This window comes from Gossypium raimondii, chromosome 7 (assembly GCF_025698545.1).
Source record: "Gossypium raimondii isolate GPD5lz chromosome 7, ASM2569854v1, whole genome shotgun sequence".
Taxonomy (NCBI): Eukaryota; Viridiplantae; Streptophyta; class Magnoliopsida; order Malvales; family Malvaceae; genus Gossypium; species Gossypium raimondii.
In genome coordinates this window covers 42,918,483-42,940,744 of record NC_068571.1, presented here as the reverse complement: position 1 = coordinate 42,940,744, position 22,262 = coordinate 42,918,483, and the positions used below count along the sequence as shown (strand labels likewise).

Sequence of the window (22,262 nt, the reverse complement as noted above, 5' to 3'; positions counted from 1 at the left end):
AAAAAATTGACTGCCACCCCATATATGAGAAGTGTGGAAAACCCTACCAAGATCTGATCCTTGAGTGTGAAGATATGGTTGCAACTTTGTTGGTCATTGGAAATACTTACGCTTGTCTAAGAGTTATTACAGTTACCATTATTAGCTGTGGCACCTATGTTTATATTGTTTATTATATCAAATTTTATTTTGTACAAAATGTTGTCAAATCATCCAATGCATAAACATTTAAACCATTAAAACAGTTCGAAAGTGAGAAATATGTACCACCTATATGAGTCTTTCACTTGGTCCCTATGCATTTTCGCAATTGCATTTAACAAGGTTCCATTTCAGCACTCCACAAGTTTTTCCCTAAAAGAAAAGGCTTTGAAAGAGATCAACTACAATCAACTTCACTCTACAATTACAGACTGTTACCGACATCACCAGAAAACTTCTTTTTTTTTCTGGCTATCACCGTGTAACATGAGAAACCTACAATGAATGTTCTACTTGGACTGTCTATAGTATACAAACACAAATAAATGAACATCAAACAAGAATGTGGCACAAATTTTCCCAAAAATGGTTCAGGATTAAACAGATATATCTCAGCACAATACAAGGATTGAGAGTATCCCAAGCAGCCATTTTCAAGAAGGGACGAGCTCGAGAACAACAAGACACGACAATCGCATAATCCGCAGAGGAAACCAATGCTGTAACACAGGAAAAAGACTCTAAAAGATGATTCATATTATCTAAATCAGAATGTACTTGTTAAAAATGACAAAAACATAGAAAAATACTCACCTTGTTGCGTATCAAAAGTCGTCTCCCCTAGCAAATGTGTATACAAATTAGTTGAGTTAGTTCTCAATCCCAAAGAAAAAGACATGTATGTTGGACCATAACCTATACATGAAAAACCAATTTAGCATGATGTAAAAACCTATACAGCAATGTAAATAAGTTTTACTGAAGGCTAAAATCGATAATGTAATTGGAGTTTTCATTAACTCAAAACACCATTCTAGAATATAGATCGTAATTCATACTTAAAGTGCATCAAGAAATAATGTGCACTTAACTTCTAAAAGCCAAAAGAATGGTTTCAACAACAATCTCAAAAGTGCATCAAGAAACCAATTAAGGAAAAGTAAATCTTACAATATACTTGAAATTCTGTTAAGCTTTTCATATTTACCAAAGGTCCCCACGTAGTAACCACTGACAAAAGGAACTGTTAGGGTAGGAACATACAGAAAATCCTGACGGATAACATGGATGAAAGAATACATAAAACAAATGCACAAGGGAAATTAGAAAGATTAAACAAAAGGAACTTTCTCACATTTCATGTGAACCTTTGAACTACATCCACGCCAAGAGAATCCTGAAAATATTATAATAATTCCTTATTTCATGACCTGAGAACTAAATCACAACTCCTAATAGATTCAAGCTTTGTTAAAACAGAGATTAGTACTTGGTTTGATATATGCTTCATCCTCTCTAATTTTCTAGTATTTATCATAGCCAACTTGCAGCATCAAATGACGATAGCTACGACCACGCATAATCCGCTGCCAAAGATACTGAAGCAAGTTTTGGTAACTCAACTGCATGCGCTCCTGGACAAGCCTGTGATCCGAGATTTGGACATGTGAGCATAAGACACTCATAAACAATACACTCCCAGTTCTTCTTTTTGGGAAGGTGTACATTCACTCACTTACCATCTTGCAAGACACCTCTGAATACCTTTAGAGATGGGACGAAAGAAAGAAGGATCCCTTTGGGCATAGAGTAAGCCAACCTAATAAATGGAGATTTTGCAAAGCATGAATTTAGTTTCCCATGCAAATATACTAATACATCAAAACGTTAGAGCAACAAGGAATTGAATTCTACTGCTAGTTTTGGTAATAGGGAAAAGTCAGTTTTGGCTAAAAGATTTAACACTATAATTGAAACCAAACAAAGGCCAGAGAAATCGTAAGACCAACAAAACATAGAATGCAATAAAATATACCTCCACTAATGCAACAGCAGCTGGATCATCCAAGATCTCTAGGCTGCAGTCAGCTAGATAATTAACCTGTGTAACCCAGATATGGGGAAAAAACAAAGTTACTTAAAAACACGAATAAGTACAAAATGAATGACAGCAGCATATATGACCAGCACAACAGAACAGTTAGAGTACATAAAGTAGAGGGAAAGCTGAAGGACACACTTACACCAAATTCTGCATTTACTAGAGATTGAACAAAATCCATTAGTTGAATCTTTGCCCATTCCTTACATTTAGTAGGGTCCTTGGAAGACGGAGGATGTCTCCAAGGAGCACCAAAATGCAATCTATGCTCTAAAATCTTTCCACTTCGTGCATCAATTGCGAATTTCTGCAGGATGCTCAATGCTTTTTCCATTGAAGGATTCACCACAGTAACCTAAAAATCATTATTGCAAAGAATGCAAGACAGCAATGGTACCCAAAAAAAAGAGTAAACAATTAAAAGAAAATACTGAATAACATCACAGTACCAGAATAACATACCTCAAAATAATGACAGTACCATAAATCTTCTATTAAATATTTAAATGTCAATAATTTCTAATATTTTTGTAAGTTTTTCAAGAACCAAATCATTTATAATGCATCAATTCTGTATCCATTGAAGGATTCACCACTTTAACCTAAAAATGACTGTAGAAAAGAATCTGAGAAAGCAACTGAGCTGTGAACTCAAGCTGCTACAAGAATCAACCTTAATAGTCATTGGTTTTTATTTTAATTAAACGGTGAAAACTACAAAGTTTATAACCTATTTTTTTATTGATGCAGCAGGTTCAAGTTAATGTGTATGAATCAGTCCTGACAAATTGTAACCTGTAAGAAATAGTATAAAAATGCTCTCATTTTGTGCAGTTAACCTGTAAGTATGCTAAATACGCATCCACGATGTCCTCAAAAGTACTTGCCTCATCGTCCATCAACCTATCATTGAAGAAAATAAGTTTTAACAAAATACCCTTAGTGCATAACATTAATTTTGACTAGCAAAGAAGAAATAGTGGCATTTAACAAGAACTATCCACATAAAATTTGAAACATTAAAGTTTCTTCCTGAATTCATTTTTACTTAATCCTGGAATGAAAGCATTACAACTCATAGTAGCAAAACGCAACTGAAAACTAACTGAGATACAATGAGACTCAACAACAACAAACACACTGGATTACCATAACCACTCACTCTAATCATTTAAGCATATAATATAAGATATGAGACAAGAATACAACAAATCGAACAAGAAATATCCTTACTTCTGGTAATAATTGCTTTGTTTAAGCACATAAACCTCAAATAGATGTCGAGGATTAGGCCCAAGCACATCATCAATAACCATCCACTGCAATCAGAATAAAGGTAAGCTTCTAACTAGCCAAGAATGTCACTAATTAAAGATTCTGATAGATGATTCTGAAGGGGAGAAAAGCCAACTACAGACTATTAAGAACTAAACATAAAATTCAATGGGGTTTGAGTTATGGATTTTCCTTTTATTTCCTTCTTATGATGATGTTTATAATGTTGTGTTAAGCAATGTTGTATTAACTAATAAATACTCACCTCTGCATGGGTGAAGTAATCAGTAACCATGTGCATTTTAGCTTCTTGAGGAGTCCAACCAAAGGTCTGCAGATCAAATAAATTGAGATGACTGTCTTATATTGGCATCATTGAATTATATAATATACAGACCGAAGTGAGTGAACAAAATTGTTCAGAAAGTTTTCTAGGTTTGAAGGTGAAAACACACCAACTAAAAGGCACCAAAATGAAACACATAGATGATTGGTGCCTACGTGTATATCCATTCATAATGCACACCAAGCTTTAAGGGTGTTTCTGTGTGTACAAACATGTGCATGTGACATGAGTATCATATATAGTTTTCTGAGTACCTCACGAGAGACGAATATATCTGGAAACCCAAAATCCATGAAAGCTTGATATGAATAGTAGCTGAGGAAAATTGTATTTGTTAGAACTAAGAAGTTAGAAATAGACATAAAAGAGTTGGAAAAGCTTTGCACATGAAAAAAAGATATAAAAGTTGGCATTGTGAAGGTTCTAAGAAATAAAACATAGGAAGAAAGCTTCACAATTATCAATATCTGCCATGGATACAAGCATCGTAAAGCTGTAATTCTGAAGATGCAGACACATGTGCACCATGAACTAGCCCTTCAGCTTTTTAAAAGGATAAATATTTCAGATAATTGAGGAAAATTGAAAAGTCTAAACTCAAATTGAAACTTATGCAAAATTTAGAATAAATAAAAATAAACCTACAACATGGCTTAATGTCCTAACCTATCTGATGTCACAAGTATAACAGGCAGGCATCGCTCGTTTGCTCCTAAAGCAATTATTCTCCAAATCAAACTGTCATGATACATTGATCCACACACCATCGAGTCATCCGTCAACATTGCATTACAAAGAATTTCGACATTATTTATGACCAACTTTGGCTGCCAGTTTAAACAAAATACTAATGATCAATCCACAAACCACTTAAAGCAACAAAAGGGAGGTTTGTTCAGTTTTTTCTACCTGAAAATGGCCAATCTCAGCAGCTTGAGACAGCAACTCAAGCAACAAACAAGGCCAATCAGTACATGAATTTGCTAGCGACCTTGAAAACCGTCCACTCCTATTCAAATCAGCAATGGCATTAGCTCTCCACTTTTGCTGCATCTTGATCACCTCCTTTGCCAATCTCAACGCCACAATAGCTTCCTTAAAATAAGAAGCTTCATCAATAGACAAAGACTTCCCCTTCTCTTCAAAATCCAAAACCCCATCAATCTCAGAGGCATTAAATCGAGCAGATAAAGCAAAAACCGCTCGATCCCACAAACCCGAGCTCGAAACCTTATTAGAAATAGCAATTTTAGAAGCGTTTTGATTCAGTATCCGACGAAGGGCAGTATTAATACCATGCCATTTATTAAGAGTAGTAAAGATTTGAGGTGAACTTATAGTTCCAAGCTTGATGCCTTTATGAGCCATAGATTCAAGGCAATTCTCAAGTTGGGTTTGGCAGCTAGATAAAGACGGTAACTCACAAGAAGACCAAGAATACCAAGGAAATGAACCGTCAAAATTAGGATGGTGGTCTTTAATAGATTGAGCGAAGTCGACATAGCCTGTTAAGTGAGGACCTTTGTTCCATTCACCAAGAATACCTGCAAAAAAGAAGAAGAAGAAGAAGAAGAAGAAGAAATGAATTTTTCCCTTTGAAATATAAATGAAATTAAAGAAAGGGAAAGGGAAAGGGGAGCTGTACGGTCAAGGATAAGAGTGGTTTTGCCGACGCCACGGGGGCCATGGAGAATGAGGGGCTGAGGGACACGGTGGTGTTGGGCATGGTTGTTGAGGATTGTTTCGAGTAAAGGCCTTGGAATGATCTTCCATGCTTTGTTCACCATTGGCTTCTTCGTCGTCGTCGTCGTCTTCTTCGCTATACGTTTATGGATTCTCTGCTCCGCAATGCTTGTTTGGGGGCTTAGTGGACTGGTCAGTATTTGGGGTTTTAGGGAGTGTTTGTTCCCGAAGAAAAATCGCAAGGGATTTTAATAGGTTAAATTCGGTTTTGGTCCCTTTGTTTTACTCATACTTATAATTAATCCGTATACTTTAATTAGATCTTTTCAATAGTTTGTCAAATATATAGCTGTTGAATACAAAAATCATGTGAATATGATAAATTAGAAAGGATTTTTTAATAAATTTATAATTCTTTCAATTCTATGTCCTCGTAATTATGAAGACACAATTGGGACCAGTTTAACATTAGTTTTAAAAAGTATTTTTTGGGGATAAAAATCATATTTGAGATAAAAATGCTTTTAAGCTTTTCAAAAATATTTTGGGATAAAAGTAATTTTTAGCCAAAAACAAAATGAGAAAATTTTAACTTTGGCTCAAACTAAATTAAACCATAAAAAAAATGTTTTTAAGCAATGTGTATATATATATTATAACCGAAATGGCTTTAAAATATATAATTTAACCTTTATTGAGCAGGTATGGATTACCTGAGCCCAAACTGACCTAAAATCCCAAGGCTTAGGCTCATTTTTAATGAAATGGTTAGGCCCAGCCTGAATTTAGGTTTCAACTTTTTCGGAATTTTCAAGTAAATTCTTAGATTATTTTAAGTTTTGATGATTTAAGTTTGATTTTCGGTCTAAATTATTTCAAATTTAGTTAGCTTCAATTTGAATTCAAATGATTAGTTTTTAATAAATTAAGTTGAATCGGATTTTTAGATAAGATATTTATATTTGTACATATGAACATTGTCTCACAAAGGGTAGTAAAAAAAAAAAGCTTGAATTTGATTATCTTGGAAATTAAAAAGTCTTTTAAAATTAGAAACTGTTGTACAACATTATTTACAAATTATTCAAGATTAGATGAAACAATATGCCTTGCAATAATCATGTTTTGGTTCTGCAACCACAGTTCTTGTTGATGTATCAGATTTTGCTGTTCATCTTCCCCATTAAAACAATCATTGTTATTAACTTTCATATTAGGCCACGGTGCGAAAGGGTCATACACGTTCGGATCATCGAAAAGAGTAGTCGACATTGCCTGAAATGTCGGTCGGGCCATTTCGTTAGCAAAGAAAATTGGTGGTGCCATTAAGAACTTGTCGGGAAAAGCCATAGTGGCAATGGTAGCGGCGGTTGCAACATCGGTTTCGCCTTCGAGAAATGGATTGTATGTGCGTTGAGGTACTATTTGTTTATGATCAAATAAATCAATTGCCATATCGGGCTTAATGCCACAGGCTAAATAATGTTGAGAACCTTGTGCAGGTTGTGGTGTTGCTTCAGCTAACACAAGCTCCCATCCTGTCTTGTAACCATCATTGCTCGAATTCGGCTGTTGTTCTTCGGGTTCCTTTTTATTTTCCCGAAGCCAGTCATCCGCGATCAACAAGGAGTGGCCGTTGCCTACAAATCGAGAGGCATGTAATTCATCGAAATACGAATGCCCCTCGGCTACACCACGAACAACTTGTTCGTGTTGTTGGGTTCCTTGTATCCAGTTATCGACAAATGAATCACCCTCGGCTCCATCTTTGCCATGATCTTCTTCGATCCATTTGCCAAAAGGAGAGAGACCGTTAGCACCATTTTTAGACCATTGTTCTTGTTTATGATCTTGTTGAACTCGGTTATCAAACCAGAAATCACCACCATTAGTGGAGTTCGCTTTTGATGAAGTTCGTAACTCCACCAATTTATTATCACCCGTCAACCAATCGTCGAACGATACAAAATCGATAGTCACACTAGTCTCGTGATCAATAGGTAAAGAATGGTTGGAACCAGTTTCATGAACATTATACATATCTTCCTTTTCAAGGCATTGTTCTTCGTCCACCTTCGAATAATGCCCCGGCGATTTACTTATCGCTTCGTCGCAATCCGTTTGATACATCAAATCCTCCAACGATGTGCATTTTGAACTGCGTTGAGATTCTTTAGTATCATCGGTGGAACGAGGCGATTTATAAGACGGAAACGAAGCTTGATCTTTCAAGAACTCTCGTAACGTATCCATTAACTCTTCGGATATCTTTTGAACACTCGGATACTCATAGATTTTCCCAATATCAAGATCTTTACAATAATCATAAAACAAAGCAAGCTCTTCGAATTGTTGTGCAGCTTTAACACAATATTGAAACGCATTGATGCATGATTGATGCTGTAAATGGAAGAAACTATCCAAGAGCAAACCGAGTCCATCGGAGATATCCCGATAAAGATCGAAACTTTCCCGAACAACGGCGAGAACCGAAACTTGAACCAACCGGTTGTTCTTGGCTGCACCGGTTGGTTTAGTCGCAATGGCTCGATCAAGTAACCGTTGCCAATACGAAATCCTATCGAGTAACATCGGTGGCTTCATTTCTCGAACGTATTGTGGGTTAACTCGACGGCTCCCCTTCCGGCCAATTCCCGTCGTTTTGTTCGCAACCCGTCGCTGAAACTTCCCCGTCACCAAGCAATCCAATCGCTGGTCAAGGTAAAAAGCAAACGATCTAACAAAAGCAGTGTAATCATAAGGGCTTGACTGTGAATAGTCATTGAAAGTGGTGAGGTTCAAGATCTTAGCTCCACGGTTCCTAGCGTGCAGTACTTCTTGAGGGAAAAACGGGTCACCATTTTGAAAAATCCGAAGAACAATCATTAAAGATTTAAGAGCAACGACCCAGTTCTTCGTTTTTCCAATCCTTTTCGCAATGGCATTAGCACAAATCGCGGCATGGAGCTTATTAGACGAGATCATAACGAGGATATCATTCACGTAACGCTCGTTAACAGGCTCAAGATCGCGTGTCGTCGCCTTGAGAACCGCCACATCGAGATTCGATGAATTGGTGTTGACGATCTTGGCTAAGCTGATGCTTGTTTGGTCTTTCACTGCACCAATCGCCCTCTTTAACCTGCTTGGCATTGCTGAAACTTGAAAAGGAAAAAAAAAGAGTAAAACCCAGAAAAGCTAAAGAATAATGATTTTATTTTGTTTAATTTTCTTGGAAAATTATGATTCTTAGAGGATTGGGATTGTGGGATTTTAAGATAAACGTGTGAGGACTTAACGAAAAAGCCTTGAGAATCTCTACTAACCCTAAAAACGTGACAACGACGATACAAAATTTTGTTGACTTATTCGTTTTATATATATAATGGAAATTGATAACAGAGGAGTGGATCGCCATTGATGAGGGTTTAAAGTTTAAAACATTGAATTCGATATACAAAGAAGTTAATAAGTTAAAACTGCTTAGCTTCACAAAATTCCCAACCATTGTTTTCCTTTTTTTTATGTTATAACAGCTTTAACTTCTTTAAACAAAATAAATAAATAAACGGTAAATCATGCTCATGGTCATTCTAAAATATATTTTATTTTATTTTGGTCACTCTAATTTTCTCTCTTAATTTAGTCACTCTAATTAATCATTACAATGAAACACATTAACCCATTGAGTAATTGAAACATGTCATTTTAGTTTAAAGCAGTAAAAAAGATTATTGTGTGTGATGTGCCACATCAACAATCTATTTATGGTAAATTTATTTTTAACGATAATGATTAATTCATACAATTATTTTAATTAGAGTGATTAAATTTTAAAAATAATTAAAATAAGATAAACCTTAAATGTGCTTATAAATAATAAGCTTTCACAGTAACTTTGTTTTATTTTAGAGAAAATTTTGTTTAAAGATATGGTAAGAATCTTCTTAAACAACTATGTAAGATTATTGGTGCAGTTATAGAATTGTTAGTATAAATACAAATAATATATTCGAAGAACTTAAATTAAAATTGAATATTATAAAAATTATTCATCATGAATTCAAATAATTATAATTAAAATTAAATATTTTAAAATATTATTACATTGATAATTTAAATATATTTAAATTAAATTTAAAAAATTAAACAAAAAATTTGGAGAAAACTTAGGTCTCATTAATTGAGAATCTTAATTTTTCTTAAAACAGTGAGTATAAATATAAGCTATAAAACAATCACTTTTATTTGCCTCAGATTACATTTAGTCATTTATGTTTGAAATTTTATGTTTTAATTATTTACGTTATCGTTCTGTTACGAAGTAGTCACTCTATCATTAAACTCTATTACCTTTTTAAAGGCAGTTTCATGTGGTAGTCCAAATAAGTTTTAAATGTCAACTTAGATGTCCAGTTGTTGGGATGAAAATATGTTTTTAATTGAATAAATTTAATTTGAACTGCCACATAGGATATCCAAGTTAGCATTTAAAACCCTTTTGGATTGTCACGTAGGATTGCCGTTAGGGAGATAACGGAGTTTAACAGTAGAGTGACCACTTTGTAACAAAAAGATAACGTAAGTGATTAAAACGTAACATTTTAAACATAAACGATTAAAATGTAATCTAAGACAATCAAAAGTGACTATTTTTATAGTTTACCCTAAATCTAAACATGATTCACAAGTACAAACAACAAATAATAAATCTTCAATCAACTAAAATTATAATCTAACTTAATATAAAACACAAGGGATGGAAAACCAAATATTCAGATTCAAATCATAATAAAATTGGACAGGGCCAATATATGATATTTGCATGGATGTTACTTAAACTAGGGCATATGAGGTTCTAAGGTCTTAATCTTTACCAACATTATGAAAGTCGTATTGGGGATGAGAATATTAGGTGTTGTTTGATAAGTTGAAAAATAAATGTTGAATTTAAGTTATAAAATTTATTTAGTAAATTTATTAAAATAAGTATGATTAGATTATTTGATAAATTCAAATTGATAATTTTAAGGGTGAAGTATTTATAGGATAATGTTTAAAAAATAAAGTAAAATAAAAATTGAAAAAAATTCTACATGGATAAGTATTTCTTTATCTACCTAACAAATTTTCACAAATTTTATTGAAAATTTTATAATTTATTTTTATTATGAATTATCAAAGACACTTAAGATTAAATCACTAAAACATTAATTTTTAATTAATGTAATTTTATATTCAATGAATTATCAAATAAAATCGTAAATATTTAAATATTTAATACATTTGTCATCGAAATTAAAAAACTCCACAATGAGATTAGGAAAATATCAAATATCCTTAAATTACATTAAAATAAAAATAAATAAATAAGCATCTCCTAATACTATATTTTGGAATTTTTAAATTTCACAGATAGCTAATAATAATCTTCTATCATCGAGATGATCAATTAAAATATTTACAAGCATGAGAAGAGATGGTATGAAGCTGTGATTCTATGTCATTCATTTTCCTTTACAATAAAAGAATGATGATTGGATTCTTTTCTCCTAATTTTAGCTTTTCCTCTTGACAAAATTTAAATTTAACTAAAATGCTAAAAATCGGAGAAAAATCTAATTTATCATTCTCTTATTAAAAGAGATAAAGATAACGTGAAATCACAGTTTCATACAATCATTCTCTTACAACCATATACAAATAATAATAATTTTTATTTAAAGTTTCTATATTTGAAAATAATAATTTTTATTTAAATAATTTTATATAGTCTCATAATTTATTATTAAAATCAGAAATTAAACTTTAGAAAAGATATCATTAAGTTCAGATGAGTTTGAAGAAGTAGTCCGGATTAATTGAGATTAACAGCTAAAAGGCAGTGCCTTGTTGATGGCCAAAAGAAAAAAGAAAAGTCTGTGTTTTGGCATAGCATACCTGCTGTTATGATCCATTAATCTGTGATATTCCGGCTTCTTACTCCTCTGTCCGTCTTGGTATCAGAGCCAGCAACTCCCAGATTTTCTTTTATGAGAGAACCTAAATTCAGAAAGGAAGAGAATTTCAAAAACATGGAATCTCCTCGTATGTCTACAACAAAAGCACCTCTCTCTTTACCAGAATTTCCTTTCCGTTCCCATTCTGCTAGAAAAATTTCTTCTCTGTATGAAGTAGAATATTTTACTGAAGAAGAAAAGGTTTAAGCTACCAATCTTCCTTTAGTAAATCCATATTCCGCCTACCAAAAACCCTCTTTTTCTCCTGTTAAAAGTATTAAGTCACTGATAACTACCAGAAGAAAAGCTGTGAAGGAATATGTCCAGTTCTCTAAGTTTGACAAACATCTTATCTATGGAGGACAAGAAGAACAGTTTGTTACACTAGAAATTCCTTCTCAATTTCCACAAGAATGGTGCCAACATGGATATTCTCATATCCATTTCGGAACAGTACGCCTAGCACTAAACTATCATGGAACTTCAGGGAAACCTGTTGTCTCCAAGATCGCTCTTTTAGATTCCAGATACAAGCGGTACCGGGATGATTGTATAGGAACGATTGAAGCAACTTTAAGTTCAGGCATGGCCATGGTGACTTTATTTCTAAATTTCACCATGTCTCTTCAAGATCCCAACCTGTTAGATGCTCTCAAAGTCCAGATACAGATTATAGGAGCTGAGATGGTTGAATCCGCAGTCACTGCAACCCTACACTACCAAATAGTGTATCGGGTTCAAGATCATGCATTCAAGTTGATAAATCAAGGATCTGAAGACTTTCTTCTTATCTTTGTAAATACAAGAGAGGAACCTTATTGTATCCATGTGCCAAAGCAAATACCCAAACAAGAGCTTTTAAAGCTTCTACCTGAGAAATGGGTAACCAATTATGAACAGATTCATCGACACAATCAGCCAATTCGATCTACAAAAAGCTAGATCACTACAAAAACTGGCGAAACTAGCAAAATCAAATTTGATCATAGTCACTTGAAGCAACTTCCGACTCCTCCTGTTTTTACAACCCAAATGATGTTACAGCCAATAACACCAGAAGCAGCAGTACCTGGTCCAGAATCATCCTTGATACAAAGCTTTCAGACAGATGGAAAGCCTTTGTATTTTTTTCAAAGATCCCACAGGACATTGTCATTAGGATATTAATTGTTCATGTGAAGGCTGCAGAAATGATGTTTTTGAAGAAATCGATGAAGACGTTCGACGATCACGAAAGAAGAAAACCAATAAAAAATTAACACAGGCAGATTTTTATGAAAGATGGATGAATGGAGATCCAAACATCGGTCTATTAGGGGAAGATAACGGCAAGTTTGTGTATCTTGTAGATTATTCTACAAAGAAGCCAAAATCCCCTACAACTTAAGATCAACCTCAAGCGTCTCCACCATCACCAAAAATAGACACTGATAAAAAATGGCTTACCAAGCCGTTGAAACAGCCCTGCTATAGAAAGATCAACAAATGGGTCCAGAAAAATAATCAGTTCATACCATGCAGCCAAGAAGAACAAAAAACTGCAGCTCCTGTTCAGGCAATTCCAAAAGTTCACATGTATGAAGTAACCTCTTCCTATGACCAAGAATTTCCACCCCTTGAAGAATTTTCAAAAAATGAATACCTTCATGTGCCAAAAATCTCTTCAAGACTTCAAGCAGATATAGAAGGCAAACAAGTCAAAATGGCAGCAGCAGAAGCCACCTTAAACTGGCAAACGGAGAATGTTGTGTCTCAGAATTCTGCAATCAAGAAGATTAGCCAAAAGGTCAATTAGATTGATACAAAAGTTTCAAAGATAGAGAAAACCACAGATGAAAATTCTGAAATGATCAAGACTCTTATTAAGCTTTTTCAAAAAAGGTTTAAAGAAGTTGCTACTGAACCAGCAGCCCCAGGACAAGATTTTTTCTCTCATCTTGCTCAGAGAGAAAAAGAAATCCAGAATCTTAAAGATCAGATCAAGTATCTGAAAGAAAATGAAAACCTGCCACCACCACAACCTACAAAAAATGAGATAGAACTTTTCTCATCTGTAAGACAGTCTGACAAACCGAGACCATTTACGACACAACCACTCATCTTTCCCCCACCAGAAGAAAAGAAAAAGCCAACCATCCATGATTTGTATCTGCAAATCAAAACACAAAAGGAGGAAGAAAAAAGAATATCCAAAGAAAAAAAAAGACGAAAAGAGAAGGTACTTAGAAAAAGACCAATGGAGAAATAACAAGATGAAGAGGAAAGCCAATTCTCCTAACCATCGGAATCTCCACCAAAGCAGATATCGAAATATCTAATGATGAGAAATGAAGAAAATCATTCTAATCCTTTAACAAGGTTTCTGAAGGATTACAGTCACAAGATTCTTCCAAAAATATTTGTTCTTCATAAATCAGAGACGACTCCAGTACAAGACTTTCCATCACAATCATCAGAACAATCATCAGAAACTCTCACAGAAGATTTAAAGACATCTGATGAATTATCTGATGAATCAAATGACCCTACAGAAGAAATTACTGGCAAAAAAGAAAGTCTTCCAGACATAATGGCCACTCCTGGTGTTAAAGTTAAAGAAATGTCAGAAGAAGAAATGACTAAGGCAGGAGAACCATCAACTACAAGATCAACACCCCATGTTTCTACGGGGAAAATAGTTTTCACCTTAGATGATGTTCCGATAACCAGATGGCCAGAAAGATTACAAGAATTCCACTCATTGCTTGACACAAGAAAGCTGACAGAAGAAAGCCATTATAATGTACTGGTTGAATTCGTGTCAATATTCACAGGAATGTTGAAAGATTGGTGTAATTCAGTTGACCAAGGGAATCAATTGTAGTTTTTGGTGTTAACAGAATTTGCTCAAGCAATAAGGATTCTCCATAATTATTTTATTGGAAATCCTGATGATCAATTGACACTCAAGAGAAGAGAATTCTTCAAGCAAAAATGATGTTCTTACAAAAAGAAAGATTTATCAAAGCATTTTTATGCAACGATGAAACTCTTCTACGCCCTTGGGTCAAAACCAAGTTTGAAACAAGCTGTTGTCTCGTCACTTCCAGATCCCCTCCAAGTGGCGATAAATCAAAATCTTTATAGGTAAAATAAAAACATTCTCAACTTAACCATGGGAGAAATCCAACAAGAGACGTTCATTGCTCTTGAAGATATATGCAACAGAAGAAAAGTCTTTAAAGATTATCTCCATGGTGATAGAAGGATAGACAAAGCCTGTACTGATTCACATCTCAAAATCAAATGTAGCAGAGACAAATCATGCTACTGCCCAACAAAGAAGAAAAGGCATTTCCGTAGAGAAAAAAGATTTTCCCGAGTAATTCCCAAAAAGAAATATCGATGGAGGTACCTCAAGAAGAAGAAATTCTCCAACAAGAACAAATCCACGAGATGCTATATCTGTTACCAAAAAGGTCACTTTGCAAAAGCATGTCCAAAGAATAAGAAATATGCAAAGATGATCCAACAGATCCAGCAAAAAGTGGGAATCAAGATATCAGAAGAAGATGATATTGAGTCATTATTCTCTATTGATGATGAACCCAATGATCAGTCAATATGTGCAATCCAAAGTTTTGATTACAGTGACTCAGAATCAACTTCAAGTGAATCATTGATGATCTAGACTCTGATGAATTATAAATTTTCAACTCAAGATGCTTCTTCACCAACCTGTTCTGCTACAGAAGTTCTAGTTCCTCACATTCCAGTTTCTATTTACCTGGAAAAATACAGTAGATCCATCACTGTGATTGCTTTTATTGATACTGGAGCTGCAGAATCCATCATGAATCCAGACATTTTACCAGAAGAATTGTGGGAGCCTCATACCAAGTATTTCAGCTCAGTATCGGGGAAAGTTTTTACCACAGACTTAAGGAGTAAGCCCATTAAGATCCAATTTTTTCCTACTTGCTCCATCACTACTACCGTATTGGGCTCAAAACTCCTAAGAAAGGATCTTATTGTTGGTTTTGACTTATATATCAAAGCCAAACAATTAAGAATCTTACCAGAAGGAATAAGATTCAAACAGATGTTCAAGCCTTATGTACCTATCCCCAGATTATTCCTTATAGATGTTGATAAGATTCAACAAATTGTTGAAGAACTGAAACAGAAAGCATGTGCAGAATCTCATTCAGAATTTCTACAAAAATGCAATCATCTTTTATGGAAAAATCCAATCTTTTTTTATCAAGCTTCCATTCAAGAAAAATGAAGATATCAATCCAACCAAAGCTAGTCATGTGAGAATGAATCCAGTCCATCTCAAACTAGCTAAAGAAGCATGTCAACAATTACAAGAACAATGATTGATTGAACTTTCAGACTCACAATGGGCATGTGAAGCATTTTATGTGAATAAAAGATCAGAGCAAGCTCGAGGAAAATTAAGATCGGTAATCAATTACCAACCTCTTAATTATTTTCTACAAGATGATAAATTCCCCCTGCCTAACAAGAACTGCATGTTCTCAAGTCTTGCAAATGTTTGCATCTTCTCCAAATTTGACTTGAAGGCAGGATTTTGGCAACTGGGTATAAGCTCTGAAGACAGGCCCAAAACAGGATTTTGTATCTCAATCAAGCACTTCCAATGGACAGTTATGCCTTTTGGGCTAAAAATAGCTCCATCACTGTTTCAAAAGGCGATGATATGAATTTTCCAGCCTATCATGGATCAAGCCCTGATGTATATTGATGATATTCTACTCTACAGCTCAGATCAATAAGATCATGCAATTCTCCTTGATAAATTTAAGCAAATTATTCTTGACAAAGGAATAATGCTTTCTGAAAGGAAAATACAGATCAGCAAAGAAGAAATAGAGTTTCTCGGAATGATCATCACAAAGGAATCATATAAGCCAAATCCAAATATTGCTGAAGAACTCAAAAAATTTCCAGACAGTAATATTTCCCAGAAGTAAATCCAACAATTTCTAGGAATTGTTAATTATCTTAGATATTTTATCCCTAAGATTGCAAAATTAACAAATCCTTTGAGGAAAATGCTGAAAAAGAATCCACCACCCTGGAAATCCAAACAAACCAATGCAGTTAGACAGCTGAAGGAGAAAACATCCCATTTACCACCATTGCAGATCCCATCCATAGAAAAAAGAATTTTGCAGACAGATGCAAGTGACAAATACTGGGGAGCAGTTTTATTTGAAGAAGACAATGGAAAAAGAAGGCTCTATGGATACAAAAGTGGCAGATTCTCTAACGCAGAAATCCATTATCATTCCATTTTTTGGAAAGGATGTGGTACTTCCTTCTGCTTGAATTGCAGCATTTTTGGAAAGGATGACATATCCATTTCAACGAGGAATGATAATGGATATCTTTGAAAGTACCACATCCTCAACTCTTCAGATGGGCAGAGTGGTTTTCTAGGTTTTCTTTTGATGTTGTTCATATTAAAGGAAAAGCCAATGTCCTTGTAGATATTTTAACCAGATTACCAGAATCAAAACCACTTGATACCCCTGTTCCTAAACCAGTTAAAGTTTTCATGTTCCAACCTACCTCCTCCAAAGGAAAAGGAAAAAAGAAACAATCCCAACAACCACCTTCACCATTTTCTCTCCCATGCAACCCAAATTCCCATCCTGATCACCCTCCAGAGGTTTTAAGCTTAATCCTAGAAAAAATATTTCACAAAGAAGCCATGAACATGATGCTCTCTTATCAGACAAACATTTTTAGGAATTTTGGAAGATTATTCCTTAAACCTTTAGGATTTCACCCTGATTACCCATTCATCAACCCAATCAAGTTCCAGTTTGGTGAATTCCCTGAAGAATTAAAATGGATGTTCTGGTACCTAACTCATCTTTTTCACATAGGAATTGAGTTCTTTATGCCTGATCTCCAGCATTTCTTGACAATGGCAATCCACAATGAAGAAGCTCCTGAAATGAAAAATCTAGCCACATTTTTAAAATGGTTTTATCCTTTAGAACACTGGGTTGATATGCTCATGTTTGAGTTCCTCAAAAACACACGTGTTCAATGGATAGTAATCATTTTCTATAAACCTCAATATTTTATGCAGCATGGACCAGCTACACAATTAGCCGCTCTTCCCAGTTCCTGGATCCATAAGACATATTTTAAAGAGGTTTATGAAAATCCTTTTAATCTCAAGAATTTGCAAAAATATTTGTGTCAGATCAACAAAATCATTCCTTCAGAAATATGGCTCTTAGGAAAATCACATGCACTATGGGATGTTCAAAAGAATCCACCGACGCCTTATCAGAAACAATTGAAAGAAGCCTTGGATGAATATTGGACCAACATACCAGATCCAAAAGAATGGTCTCAAGAGTATCCTATGCATTATAGTCAAGCAGTACAAGACACACCAGCTTGAAAGGATATACATAAAGAAGGATCTAGTGTTACACTATTTACCAGACACAATAATGATGTGATACCACCTGATGATCTTGAAAAAAGAATTGAATAGCTGGAGCTCAAATGTTACAGTGCACGAGAAGAAAAGAAACGAAAAGCAGATGAATTAAATATTACCTCTGACATCAACACTGACTATGACACAGATGAAGCTGAGTCACTAGGATAAAAGCAAGAAAAGCAGATTCCTTCTTATCTGCTTATCCCTATGTAAATTATTGTCTTTTAACTTTTGCAAAAATCTGCTGAGTCATGTCATTTATCTTAATGAGTGATTGTAAAAGTAGATTCCTTCTTATCTGCCTATCTTAGCTCTCCTTCTCTATATAAAGACGGGGAAGCTCAGTTGTAAATCAGAACCAGTTGGAAAAATAAAAATAGTAGTGTGTTTGTATAAACCATGTCTTTCTAAATCCCTTCATCTCTTCCAGCCTGAATAGGGAGTATCCATAAAAGAAAATCTCTCGTAAGTTTAAGAGTATGCTCTATGTTTGCCATTTCTATGGATCCTGCACATCAGAAATTAAACTTTAGAAAAGATATCATTAAGTTCAGATGAGTTTGAAGAAGTAGTCCGGATTAATTGAGATTAACAGCTAAAAGGCAGTGCCTTGTTGATGGCCAAAAGAAAAAGAAAGGCCTGTGTTTTGGCATAGCATACCTGCTGTTATGATCCATTAATCTATGATATCCCGGCTTAAGTCAAAAAGAAGAAGGTCTAGGTATTAAAGTGAGACAAAAAGAAAATTAGGTATCTAAATTGAAAAACAAACAAAATTTAAAGGACTAAATTTTAAATTAAAGAAAAAGAAAAGCGATGCTTAAGTCCTTCTCAATCAATTATGTAGAATACGTGTCAAATTATAATTAGTCAATCAATTAAAAATTAAAAAGTAGGATAAAAAATAATCCAGTAATAAATCTCCACTTCAATGAACGTACGGAAATCGAGTTATCGGATTTCGGAACTGATAATAAAAAGATAAAAAAGCAAATTAAAGAAACCCTTGCGCTCGGTCTTCGATAAATACTATAGAAATCCAAGAAAAAAAATTTAAAAAAACCCCTAATTCTATAAAAAGATCGAATTAAAGTAGAATCAGAAGCAAAAATCGCCGAGGAAAACAAGATGTCGGGGCAGCAAGAAGAAGATAAGAAGCCCGGCGATCAGTCCGCGGCTCACATCAACCTCAAAGTCAAAGGCCAGGTCTCTCGAAGCGTTTAGGGTTTATGTTTTATATTTTGATTTTCATTCAATTAATCGCTTTCTTGTTTTGAATCCTTGGGGTTTTTTTATGTTGGAAGGTGGAATTTCGAGTTTTAAAGAGGTTATACCTTTTAATTTGTTTGTTTGGGTTGTTTTGATCACTTATATGGAAAATTATGCCGATATGGGTAAGTACTGAGTTTTTGTAATTTTAAAATTTTTGGGTGTTTATGGTGTTTTTGGCTTTGGGATTAATGAGATGGTGATTGGCTAGTTGCAAAGACTGGTTTTTGTTATATAAGTGTGTTGTATACCTCCGCCGTGCTTGGAAGATCTCACCAGTTCAACCACCACGTGTGGAGTCCGTTAACCTCGGTGATGGCCTCACTAAGTGCTGCATGGCTACGGACACGTGAACTATACACGATCTACATGTGGCCCTTGTGTGCTCCACACTTGTCACCCGGGACTTGGTGGCTATATATAGCCTTTCGCCATAGAATCCATCAAAAGCTCCGATACCCGGGAATGCCTCCCGGGTGAACCATTGTCAACCGTCAAACCCATGTTTGCCCATCAACTAAGTGTTGGTTGGAGGCTGAGTACTTTAGTTTAAGAATAAAAACCTGAGTACCTTAGCTATTTTTGGCTTGTTCTTTTTATAACTGAGACTAGTGTTTGAGATTAGATAAACCACCACATGTGGAGGCCTCATTAGGTTAACCTTGGAGATGGCCTGCCTAACTGCTGCATGGCTACAGACACTAGAACCATACATGATCCATGCGTGGCCCTTATGCACTCCACATTTGTCCCATGGAATTGGTGGCTATATATAGCCTTTCCCTATGGAATCCATGAGAAAGGGGGAGTTCCTCTCCTTCTCTTAGGAATCCATCAAAAGCTCCGATCCCTAGGAATGCCTCCCGGTTAAACCATTGTCAACTGTCAACTGTCAAATCCATGCCAGCCGATCAATAAAGTGTTGGTTGGAGCCTGTGTACTTTAGTTAAAGAATTAAAACCCAAGTACCTTACCTTGTTATTTTTATTTTTGGCTTGTTCTTGTAACAAGTAAGATTAATAGTTGAGATTAGAGTTAATTTATTCTATTCTTATTTAAAATATATGTATTCTAGAATTGATTGCCTTTTCTGTTTGTGTTATATGTTGATATTAGCCTTAATTGGAAGGCATGACCGTGGTGTTTACTCATGCACTGTTATAGATTTAGCATGATTTAGATTACATTAAGGTCTAAAAGATATTGTTTGCGGTTTGTTATTACTTTTCCTTTTGTGCCTCTTAGCGAATCTTTGATTAGGTAATGATGGCAGAATCTCTCTTTGTTTGTCAAAAGGAACTCTATTTTCACCCTGCTTTTTGTGCATCTTGCATGAAAAATTTGAGAGTTTTGGATAATCCAAATAATGGGAAATCAATTGTTGTCTAATTATCGGTTTTAAGAAATTTGTAGGTTTAAATAGTTTTTCTGCTTTTGAACTGATAAAGAACTGCAAATTTGTGAAATTAATTTGTTTTGAATTGTGTTTATGTGGCCTTAAACAAGCCTTGATTTGACTTGTCTATTTGTACAAACCTTTTTAATTTACTATTGAATGGTATATCTGTTTTGGCTTAAGAATTTTATTCACTTCTTTTAAGGTTGAATTGAGAACTTTGGTGTTCATATTTTGTAGTGAAATGTAAGGAAAACTACTCGGGTTAAGGCTCACTATTTTACTTTCGGACTAAATTGTATTATGACTGTAGGACGGGAATGAAGTTTTCTTCAGGATCAAAAGAAGCACACAATTGAAGAAGCTCATGAATGCATATTGCGACCGACAATCTGTGGATTTCAACTCGATTGCCTTCTTGTTCGATGGTCGCCGCCTGCGAGGTGAGCAAACTCCTGACGAGGTATGATTTCATTTCTCTCTCATACATATACACAATTACTTGTACTAATATGCACCCACAGATCGGAATTTTCTCATTGCATTACTATTTTATTATTTTTGTTGCTCCAGCTTGAGATGGAGGATGGTGATGAGATCGATGCTATGCTTCACCAAACCGGTGGTACTGTGTGAAGCGAGTACTACTTTGCCACATTTAGTATTTGATGAGTTAGTTATGGTCTGATTATGTAGATGTTTCCAATGTTTTTATATACGATCTTATTGCCATGTTATGAAGACTTGTGGACCTTGTTTTGAGTCATCTTGCTCTTATAGAAGAGCTTGAGTTTCTAGTGTTTACAAAGTGAGATGGAACTCGGGACTTTGTTCCGATATGCACTCGTTTTGAAGGCTGTTTAGCAGTCACTATCTATAAGTATTGATTTCTGGGTTGCTTACTTTGGATTGTGAGTGTTTTTCTTGAGTATTTTAGGCTGCCTTATTGTTTGATGAAGCTTGTTATCAAGCAGCAAATGCTTTATATGTAATTAAATTGGCTATAATACGGAGAAGCTTTAAAACTTCCCTCTACAATTCAAGGCCTTATAAAAGTGCTTTAGAATGTTGAAACTTTCAACTGGGGCTGAAATTTCGGAAAATCAAAAATTGACCCGAAAAACTTATTAAACACACTGATTAAAAACTTTTATTCAATAATATTCAGAAGTCGTAAAATAATTTAGAGTTTAAATTTCAGTATTTTCAGTTTTTTAAAATTGTGACAGACAATCCAACACCGATAGATGTAAGCTAAGGATGAAAATTGTTTGTATGAAGTTTAAAAGATCAACCAGCAGGATTAATTAATTGAATGGCACATTTTTAGAAAATTAGACATGTAATCGCATTTAAACTGAGGTTGAGCTCCAACGGTGGAATAGAGAATGAAAAAGAGGCCGATGGACCACGGCAGTAAATGTCACCTGGTGGGTGGCAATGGCAAATCAGGTGTGGAGTATATCTTAGTTTCGTCTATTTAATTATTTTCACTATATCACTGGTTTAAATTAATTTATTGAATAAAATTTAGATAATTATTGTGGTCATTTTCTAATTAAAACTCAGTTCAACTGCTCATTCAATCAATTTTTATCTTAATTTAATCGATTTGTATCAATTCACATATCAATTAATTCTTTCCCTTGCTCTGGTTTAATGTATAATTAATCTAAATAAAAAAATTCAAAAATTAATGTAAATCTCTTTTTAAAAATGCTAAAATACAACTTTGC

The 22,262-nt window shown here is 34.6% G+C and overlaps 3 protein-coding genes across 6 annotated transcripts; 1 reads left to right on the top strand and 2 right to left on the bottom strand.

Moving 5' to 3' along the window:
- Positions 1 to 330: 330 nt before the first annotated feature.
- LOC105789755 (uncharacterized) lies at positions 331 to 5,621 on the bottom strand. Of its 4 annotated transcripts, none has more exons than XM_012617118.2 (15): positions 5,350 to 5,621; positions 4,614 to 5,248; positions 4,371 to 4,531; positions 3,959 to 4,019; positions 3,624 to 3,689; positions 3,317 to 3,402; positions 2,923 to 2,986; positions 2,226 to 2,438; positions 2,018 to 2,083; positions 1,722 to 1,801; positions 1,472 to 1,626; positions 1,337 to 1,378; positions 1,153 to 1,253; positions 796 to 897; positions 331 to 701 (listed from the first exon to the last, which is right to left on the bottom strand). In XM_012617118.2, exons 1-11 carry the CDS (start codon positions 5,489 to 5,491, stop codon positions 1,506 to 1,508), a joined length of 1,695 nt encoding a protein of 564 aa, XP_012472572.1. In that variant the 5' UTR covers positions 5,492 to 5,621; the 3' UTR covers positions 331 to 701; positions 796 to 897; positions 1,153 to 1,253; positions 1,337 to 1,378; positions 1,472 to 1,505. The 4 variants fall into 4 exon arrangements, with proteins under 4 accessions (XP_012472572.1, XP_012472581.1, XP_012472576.1 ...); XM_012617127.2 differs by having other exon boundaries at positions 796 to 822; XM_012617122.2 differs by having other exon boundaries at positions 1,153 to 1,212.
- Positions 5,622 to 6,467: 846 nt separating this feature from the next.
- Positions 6,468 to 8,561, bottom strand: LOC105789745 (clathrin coat assembly protein AP180). Its single transcript, XM_012617110.2, has one exon. It carries the CDS (start codon positions 8,538 to 8,540, stop codon positions 6,468 to 6,470), a length of 2,073 nt encoding a protein of 690 aa, XP_012472564.1. The 5' UTR covers positions 8,541 to 8,561.
- A 10,261-nt stretch (positions 8,562 to 18,822) lies between these two features.
- LOC105789795 (small ubiquitin-related modifier 1) lies at positions 18,823 to 21,428 on the top strand. The gene is made up of 3 exons (XM_012617150.2): positions 18,823 to 19,067; positions 20,840 to 20,989; positions 21,100 to 21,428. Exons 1-3 carry the CDS (start codon positions 18,990 to 18,992, stop codon positions 21,160 to 21,162), a joined length of 291 nt encoding a protein of 96 aa, XP_012472604.1. The 5' UTR covers positions 18,823 to 18,989; the 3' UTR covers positions 21,163 to 21,428.
- The last annotated feature ends 834 nt before the right edge of the window (positions 21,429 to 22,262 follow it).